At 37.0% G+C, this 9963-nt stretch overlaps 1 protein-coding gene across 2 annotated transcripts in view; it reads right to left on the bottom strand.

The window, feature by feature from the left end:
* LOC102595804 (probable lysine-specific demethylase ELF6) overlaps window positions 1-8564 on the bottom strand; it is a 30877-nt gene extending 22313 nt beyond the window's left edge. Inside the window, exons 1-3 of one of the 2 annotated variants that reach the window (XM_006338823.2) lie at window positions 7286-8564; window positions 3714-3792; window positions 3501-3568 (exon numbers count right to left, since the gene is read on the bottom strand). In XM_006338823.2, coding sequence (XP_006338885.1) covers window positions 3501-3568; window positions 3714-3792; window positions 7286-8273 — 1135 coding nt within the window. In that variant the 5' untranslated portion in view covers window positions 8274-8564. The remainder of the gene's footprint in view (window positions 1-3500; window positions 3569-3713; window positions 3793-7285) is intronic. The other variant, XM_006338822.2, reaches the window with a different exon arrangement.
* Between the last annotated feature and the right edge of the window lie 1399 nt (window positions 8565-9963).

The raw sequence follows: 9963 nt of genomic DNA, 5'->3' as shown, positions 1-9963 counted from the left end.
CTTTTTTTTTTGAAATAGGTAACTTTGTATTCACACAAAAGACCTCATCAAAATCGATGAGGTGGGATTTACAAACCCCCAGGGGGTGCCATCATACTCAAATCCAAAAAGACAAAACTAACTTTACAATTGGCTTTTAAACTCCACAAGGCTATCTACTTCCCCCACTAAATTTTGCTTACACCAAAAATACAAAAGACTAAGGCATTTCATCTTGATCTCCTCTAGGCTGCTAACCTTTCCTTCAAAACATCTCCCATTCCTTTCCTTCCATAGTGTCCACCATATGCAAGCAGGGATATTTTTCCACCAATCTTCTTTTGATCCTCTCTTTCCGATTCCTTGCCAGTGTGTTAGGACCTCAAAAGTGGTTCTGGGCATTGTCCAGTTAACCCTGAGTATACAAACGAACATGTTCCACAGATCTGTAGCTATCTTGCAATGCAAAAACAAATGACCATTTACTTCAGCCTTCTGTCCGCACATGTAGCACTTTGAACAGATCTGTATACCTCTTCTTTGTAGCACTTCATGGGTGAGACAAGCTCTTCTAATTACCAACCAAGTGAAACATGCAACTTTTAAAGGAACCTTAATTTTCCAGATTAATTTCCAAGGCCAAACTGTTGTCAGGAGATGATTGGTATTCCTCTCCCAATAGCATGATTTAACTGTAAAAACCCCTCTGCTATGCAGTCTCCAAACTGGTTTGTCCGGCTCTGTGACAGTGCCTGGAAACAAGTTTAAAGCATGCAGTAGGTCTGCCACTCATTGATTTATATTTTTTAACAATTTTTTGGATCCCACTGACACATGTCATAACTTAATTTGTCATAGTGTCATGTCATAGCGAGTGTGTCTCACACACTTAATATTTTTGGTTGACTGTCAAAAAAATGTCAAATAGGTGTCAATCCTAAGTACTAGAGGTGTTCAATAGGTACAAGACTTAGTTGAGGTGTTCAAGTGAAATATGCAGACAACTTTAAGGGGTTGTGTATGACTTAAGCCATTATAAAATTATGCATGCATCATGAAATTGAGGAGTTCATCAATAGAGGATGTTTTTAGATGAAGTATCAAATGTTTTATGAAAGGTTGCTTCCTAATTGAAGTATTCTCATTATGAAAGATGATCATGATTTAAATGCTTAGATAAGTGTCTTTATGAACAAGTTATGAAATCATTGGTTTGAAAGGAGCTATTCTATGATATGAAGCTTATGATTGGATTCGTATAACTAGATTTTACCTTTCCAAATATTTTTTTTTGAGAAGGTAACAGTCTTGTATTATATTCCAAAAAATCAAACCTGAGGTTTACTAATTACAAATAAAAGGAGAGTATCAGGAAGATCTTCAATCCTAAATAACAAAAATTACAAGGTGCCTAAAGCATTCATTACTGATTCTAGATCTTCCATATACTCCTGTTTACACCAAAAATGAAATAAAACCAAGCAATTCATCTTCATCTTCTGGATGCTGTTACTTTTGTTCTGGAAGCATCTGAGGTTCCTCTCTTTCCACACAGACCACCAGATACAGGTGGGGATGATCTTCCATCTTTCTTTATGACCAGAAATGTAGGCAAAGCTACTCCATATCTTCAGGGCCTGGACAATATTTCTTGGCATCACCCAAAGTAGGCCCTTCGAATTGATGAAAATGCTCCACAAAATATTAGTGATCCTACAGTGAAGAAAGAGGTGATTGACTGTTTCAGCCTCTTCTCCACACAGGAAACACCTAGGACTCAGTTGGATACCCTTTTTCATGAGGTTCTCCTGAGTCAAAACAGCCTGCTTTGCTAGTAGCCAAGTGAAGCAGGACACTTTAGGAGGTATTTTAACTTTCCAGATAAGTTTCCATGGCCAGCCAGTAACCTGATGGGTGAAAGAGTTGAACTTTTTGTGAGCTTCCTTCACACTAAAATTTCCGTTGCAGTTATGATTCCAAAACAATCCATCTTGGGAGGTAGAGGTTCCTTTGAATTGTTCAAGGATTCCAAAGAAATCTACTAGTCTTTGGATCTCCCAATATTATGACTATGATATGATTATGCCTATTTTCCATTGGGATTTTACTTATCACCGAGAGGACTTTCAGATAAAGGCTTTTCCATTAGTAGAGGTCGAGTCTCTAGTAACAATTTCTTTGTCTCATAACTACGTGCCCTCGTAGGACTTGTCTTAGAAAGACATTAGCTAGTGGATCCACCTAAGCTAGAAGGTTATGGTCCTTAGCTTGGCAAAGTAGGACATCTCTTTTCGGTGTGGGAAAGACACTGGATTCCATGTTATAGCTCACATGATCTATGTTGGTTAATGGTAAACATCCCACAAAGAACTATGCTTTTCTCCAAAGGTTTTATGACTTCCTCAATGATTATGATTAAGTTTCCACGTGATTTTCAAATGTTGCATTGATCTTGTCCCATGATTTATGATTTAGTTTATTAAGCTTTGACATGTTTTGCTTAGTCATGCATTATCATGTTTTGAACTATTCACATTATCACGTTTATGTTTTATGCATCTTCCTTTTACTCAATACATTCAAAGTATTGACGTATATTCTCTTGTGCTTATATTGTTTCATAATATAAGGTTTGACATTCCTCCATCTGGCCGTGGCTGGATTGGTTTGCTCAGCTTTGGTTGCTAGTGGTGAGTCCTCATGGTTCGAGGGCGAGATCACACTTTATCATTTCCTTTCCTTATGTCATTTCAGTTTTCAGATGTTGTTCGTGGTTTAGGTATTTGTCCTAACCACATTATGGATACTTGAGGCTTATGTCAGACTTATTATGTTTTCCGCATTATTTCAGTCTTGTTTTCAGATTCTCCTAGGTTGAGATATTATGATTTAGACTTCCTTTAGCTTATGACGCATTTCATAGTGTTATTGTTATTCATAGTGTCATATTCATGTCAAGTGGATTGTTTAGGGCCTCTCGGTGTCATATTCGTGACACACCTTCTTCATCGGGATCATGCTTATCTTCTTTCTTCTGCAATGCAACTAGTACCTTGAAGAGAGACAATTTTATTTGTTTTGTTTACCAACTACCACTCACTTCAAAATCTTTATATCGTCATTCAACGGTGTTAGCTCCTTCACCAGTCTAAGACTAGGATCACCCTCCCGTGAATAGCTCATCTCATTGGGCCCTCAGCCCCTCACCATCACCTTAGGACCTCCATAGAGAACCGTATGTTCTTAAGCCTAAGAAGATTTCTGTTTCCGCATCATTTATAGATAGAGAAAGCTGCTAATGATGGATTGAAGATCTCTGATGTGGAGTAGAAGGAAAAACTTAAATGTCAAAACAGAAAGAAACATATATATATTCATATCCGAGACAAAAGGGGGAAAAAACTTAGTCAACTTATCACGGAGAAAGATGACAATAAAATAAAATAAAAAGAAGCTATATCTGCATAAATTGTTGAAGTTCATCACAATAACATCTTTAATAGAAGATCAGAAGCAATTACCATGGCTGAAACCTACATGGTAGGCCCTTGGGAAAGTTACAACAAATTCACCAGGATTCTGTACCAACCTAAGCAAATTAAAAAGAGCACATACATTAGAATGACTGCAAAAAAATTGATAAGTTAGGAACGGCAAAGGAAACCTCCATTTTAGTATCAGGAAATAACCAAGAGAAAAACAAAGTTAAATGGGATCAAACAAACGGAAACCACCTGCAGCAGGGGATGCCTGATGCTACCAGAACTTCAGGTGATAAAAGAGTGGTCTTCTCGCCCAATAGCGCAAGAGCAGCTGGAGATCAAATATTATATTTATTGAATCGGAGAACAAGAAATATTTCAGAGCAAAACTCCAAAATATCTCCATTTAAGAGTCAATAAGCGAGTTGCCAGATGACTGAAGCCAAAGATCTACATTGATAAGTGAAAATTGAGCAGGCCTATGGAAATTGTTTAACTCAACAACATGATCACTTCTGAAGGCACTTCCAAGAAATAGATCAAATTAAACAGACTTCATTTTTTGAGAGAAATCTGAAATTTTCATCACCCCATTGATAAAGGGAATCTTTAAAAATAAGGAGGGGGAATACATCCAACCCAAACAAAGAATTGCTGATATTTTAACAAGAGGGATAAATACAGATCATGCAAGGGTCATTATTTACACTTCTGATTTTTCAATTGGTGTTTTGGTTTTAGGTTCAACCGTTCACTTAGTGAAGACAGGTTCCAAAACCCCATAAAGAAGCAGATCATATTTCTTTCCACAGACCACACAAGAAATTCATACTCTTCATTAGAATATTTACTTTCTAACTTATGAAGAGATAGTTAGACTGCAAATGCATGTAAACTTCCTACCATGGGTCATATCTCATAACTGCCAGCATACCACCCCTAAACATACACAAATTGAACACCACTGCCAAAAAGTGATATAAAATGTTTTAAGCAATAAGTGCAAGATGTAATTGTATATCATTCAAGGCAATATGACTTTTGCTTCTCCCTGATGGAATGGTTACTCCAATTTACAAAACATGAGAGGTAATTTTCTTAATTGATATGGTAAAAAGTCCACCTACTACGCAAGAACCCAAAAGTAACATCTTCACACTTAGCTCCCTTGTTCACCCAGACATCCAATTTCATGGTTGGAGGTATATAATCTTACAACAAAGTCTTCCTGCCTTATCAATAAGATGTGAATATACAGAGACAACAAACTAGAGGAAAAAGTTTGGTGGTATTTGGCCTCCCAGATAGGAGAACCAGTAAAAGGAAATATCAAAGAAAAGAAAACCAAAAAGCAAAATTCCATTTTTTATGAATTTACAAAAGAGTAGAAGATCGAGCACAATTGGATTGCAGCCAAAACGAAAAGCTTATGGCAAGAAGCTCTCGAGGCAATTAAAAGGGAAACACACAATTGGATTCTTCGGATGCCCATTATCTTCTTGCCTCGGCTCAAACAAAATGTCATGCTTTCAGCTTCCTATTTAGAGCCACACTAAGTCATTATTCATTTTCCTAAAATAGAATACCTTATCACATATTACACAGTGTTGTCAAAGGTGCGCTTAAGCCCTGAAGTGAGGCTCAAGACATGTTGAGCAATTTGCCGCGCTTAATGAGTGCGTCAGCAAGGCTCTAAGACAAACTTTTCCGTGTGAAAGAGACGAGTGTTTCCTGAAAAGGCGACACTAAACAATTGATATTTCACTTTATCCTTAAAAAATACAAAAAAAATTCCATATATTTGTTATTCATATTTATAGTTATTATTCTTGAACTAAACATATATATTTGTATACTTCCCATCTCTTGTGACTTTTTTCATTTAAGCTCATGTTTTATTTGTGCTTTGCGCTTAAAACCCCAGCTGATCGTAGAGCCTTTTTTGTGCTTTTAACTTTTGAACACAGATATTACATAGGAATTTAAAATAGCTTACATTTCTGCATCTATATTTACCTCATTGTCATCAACTAACCTAAAACCAGTAGGAGACATCTTTTATATGAATCCTCTGTATCCATTCCACCAAATAATCAGTATTTTGAATCTTTATAATAACTTGGACAATCTTTACACTGAACATTAAACCACCTCAAAATCTACTACGCCTTTGCTCCAATGAGAAACAAACATTATATTGATGCAGTAAGGGAAATTTCACATTCAAAATGTACACTATATGTAAGTACAAAATGTCAAATAAATACATCATTCTTTACAAAGATCATTTTGTCGTCTATACTTACTGAATTATCCTACTTACTCCCAAAGTATAAAAAATAGGAAGTCCCACTAATTTAACAAAGAGAGTTTCAACTCTTTAGAATGCTCTTCTTATTTCATATTGTCCAAGTGAGTATCAAAACCACTATCTATGTTCCTCTTCTCAGCTCTTACTTTGCACCCAATAGCATGTCACCGTCAGATTCAAGCATCAACCATTTGACTCCAATATTCTACAGTTTACACCATAGCTTACATGTGAATATCACCTTTTCCACCTAATTACTAATATTGATTGGGGAAAAGTCTCACTAAGTGCTAATTGGTTCCTTGATGATTAGTTGAGTAGTTTTTTCTTTGGATAGGTTAACTTGTTTGGTTTTTCACGGAAATCAAAGTTTTTCTCATGTTAGTTTAAGTAGTTCACCTAAGGGGAAACACAACTTTTAAAAGGGATCTTTAAAAATCCTTAAAAGAAGGAATGCCCAAAAGTCAGGTATATGGCATGTTGTTCAGTATAAGTGGCTTTGGCTTTTCCACTTGGGAATTTCAAAGCTTTATGTCCCAAATTTATTTTAATTTAATAAATTAACAAGTATTTCAAGTAGCAATCAGAATAGCTTTGAGTTAAATACTAGTGTAAGTTGATTTGTAGGATCATATCCTAAATTAAGTTTCTAGTATCATAGTTTCCGAAGAAGGGAGAAAAATAGAAGAGACATGTCAAGCTACGAAAGAAAAGAAAGGAAACAACTCAACAAGGTTTTCTCCAATTGCACTAAATAAGGGATGATATGGTAGTGAAAAACAACTCATACACCTAAAATTGACAAGATACTCAACAATTAGTGATGGTGTTAAGGAGCTGCTGACTGGAATTTTCTCAGTCAATGAACATAGACGGGAGGTATTCTTAAAGATGGGAGAGACACTCTACTGGATGTCAAACATCATTTAAAACCAACAACAAAACAAAAAAACTGATTGGAAGAAATATGTCCTAATTCTGAATACCTTCCTACTATTTGTTGTTTCTTCATAATAAACAGGATATAACTACTTCTCTAGCTAATCGCATGGGGTTTGGAAGCTAAACATTAAGTTATTTGTAAATGAAGTTATCAACCATTTAAAAAAAAAACATCTCGAAGGCTTATCCCTGAAAGAAGTGCAATGCGGCAGAGAATAAGCTTTCATGGCTTAAAAATATCCAATTCTGAGAGCAATGAACATTATACTGTGACTATCCACCATACATTTCACGATTTCTTTCCATTGGCAATAGCAATAGAGTAATGGACAAAGGACAATTATTAGGTAAAAGAGAAGTATCAGCATAACCTGATGATTACCAATTATGAAATAACTGCCAAAGAGCACTAGTTCTTTCCGTCTTTTGTAAGATGATAAAAAATAAGAGTTAGAACATTTCATGAAGCTAAAGAAGATGTCGTGGAAAAAAATAAAATATGCCTTTCATTCTTTTTTTTCTTTTGTAAATTTCATCACATTGTTGTTGACAAAAAAGTATGTATTCATACCTAATCGATCAGTAGTTTCTCCATAAGCATGACAACGAATGACTTCTTCAAAACTAAATGCATAATCTCCTGGCACTGCATACCAAGTCTTAGGGGATCCTGTATGAAGAAAATTTAGACTGTGAAGCTCATGATCCTCAACATGCCAAGCAAACCAGCTAAACAGCATCCCTATATAGACCATTGGAGAAGTAACACCAGGGATATCATCTGGCATGAAGCGAGTGAGTGAGCCAGGCGACCGCGCAATTACTTGCAAATTCCAAGGACTGTTTGCAAGCTTCCAACCAGCACTACCTTCCATTTCAGCAGCATTACTACAACCTTTTGGCCTAAAAGGAGATGAGTTTGATAAAGGGGTTAACAAAGAAGAGGATGGTGTCTCTACACTATGATGAGACTGACCTTTGTCCACACTAGTACTCGAACTTCTTCTATCAAGAATTTTCCTGTTACGTGGTCTTTTTGTCCTGCAAAAATTCTCCTCTGGCTCCCCAAAGGCAGAACCAGGCACATCATTTGCATACTCGACGTAGATAGGGTGGTCAAAAGCAGTTTTCCAAAACATTGCCTCGACAAGGAAGGGAGAAATGTCCTTAACGATGCCGAATTGAGTCCTGGCAAAGTTCTTGGACTTGGTTTCGAACTGGTCTAGTGTATAAAGTTGTCCACTTTGCCAGACTTGCTTCTGAGCTCCAAATGGGAATTTCTTCTTTTCAGTATGACCCAATTCCTGATGTCGGGTGGTAAAAACAGGGGCACCAGCAGAATTGAGGTCAGGGCACTTTGATAGAGAGTTGTTCAAGTTATGAAGGACATACTTCTTTGAAGGTTTAGGCAATGGCGGAATGACCTTACATATACCAAAAGCACTAGCTTCCTTCTCAATTTTTGATATATAGGCAATGGGGTCAGCAAATTCAGTATCAGTAGGTCGAAATTCAGGTGCGAGGGGCAACCCTTTAAGCCATTCAGGTATATCATCCATCACAATTCCACAAAATTCAAAAACCTAATTCCTTCCACTCCTCTCTATCTCTTCTAGGTTATATTATAAGGGCCACTGGGCGTAATATAGCACCTTTTCCTTAACCTACGCCCCCCACGACTCTCCCACGCTTCTATCCACCCCAACTTTTGCACGCCGGCCGGCTCACACTAGCTGCCTTCGCCGTCCATCGTTTCATCAGTTTTTCGTTTTTAAAACGGAAAATGCCCAATTTCTCAACACATTGTTTGGACATTGTTCTCAAATACATCCTCTCTATGTTATTTTGTTTTTAAAAAAAAAAGAAATAATCACACCATATAAGTAATTTATTTAAGCCAAATATTGCGTTCATCTATCTTATATATAAAAAAATATAACTATATATATTATATATTCAAATATGAATATAAATGTTGATTGACAAAAATAACCTTTAAATATTAAATGACTTTTATACCCTTAGGAGTCATTGGTGTGAGGTATGAGATGTAATAATCTTAGGATATTATCTGGTGTTTGGTTAGAGGTATTAGATAGTTGTGGGTGTGAGGCCCTCTTTTTTTTTCTTGCATAATATACATAATGTGGCATAGCATGGTTATATGAGGTGTATCTGACATGGTATAGTATATCGGGAGAATAAGACTGCTAATGGGTGGCAATATCAAGGAACTAAGAGTAAATGCATAAAATCCCCCTGAACTTCTCCACAAAAGTTACTTTAGCACTATAACTTTACGGGTAATTATTCCTCCCCCCCCCCCCACTATTGTTGTCCGAAGTGAATTATTATTAATTTAATGACCCTCTATGTCATTAAACTTATTATTGACTTAATGACCCTCCATGTCATTTCCTCTTTATTGCATTCCTTTCAGCATTTAGAGTGTTCATATAACAACTCCAAGTCATTTATGACTTGCCATTTATGACTTGCTGGATTGATGGTTCGATCACCTGGTCGTTCTTTTAGTTTTTGTGCAAGTTTTCGCGTTTTGGAGATTTTGAATCTTGAACGGTTGACTTCGGTATAAACTTTAGGTAACCACCTCAAAATGTAATTTTGACGGTTTTGTTAACATAAAAATGTCGACTTTGGTATAGAAGGACCTTTAGTGCGAATCCCAAGGCTTCTAGGCTCATCTCGAGCTTATAATGACGTTTGGGTTTAAAAATTTGTCGAGACGACCTCGGTTGAAAGTTTTTACATCTCCGTTGAGTCTGGAATGTAGAATTTGGTGGGGTAGCATATTTCATTTGCTTGTATGGGGTTCCGAAAAAATCTCGAGCACCTTGTCAGAGATTTTAAGGCTTTTAAATCAACATGTGTTGCATAAATTGGTGCACCTCCATTTATTCTCTGTGTTTGTGTGCCTCAGGCCGCATTCGGGGTGGTCAATGATATTAATCTTTGCGTTCACGAGCCTGGTGCCGCATTCGCAAAGACTCGGGGAGCTTGGTCATCATGTTCGTGGGCCTTACGTCGTATTCCTGAAGGTCAAGGTAGCTGGCCCTTCGCACTTGTGGGCTCAGTGCCGCATTCGCGGAGTTTTTGGCGCCCGACCTTTCGTATTTGCACACTAGGTCCCGCATTTGCAAAGTTCATTCAATTGGTCTTTTAATTAAGATCAATCCTGAAAATCTGTCATTTTCCATTATTGTTGTCACGACCCAGGGGTACCCCTAG

The sequence above is a fragment of the Solanum tuberosum genome, unplaced genomic scaffold, assembly GCF_000226075.1.
Source record: "Solanum tuberosum cultivar DM 1-3 516 R44 unplaced genomic scaffold, SolTub_3.0 scf00006, whole genome shotgun sequence".
NCBI classification, from domain to species: domain Eukaryota; kingdom Viridiplantae; phylum Streptophyta; class Magnoliopsida; order Solanales; family Solanaceae; genus Solanum; species Solanum tuberosum.
The sequence above is the reverse complement of the archived record's forward strand: the minus strand, read 5'-3'. Positions and strand labels throughout refer to the sequence as shown.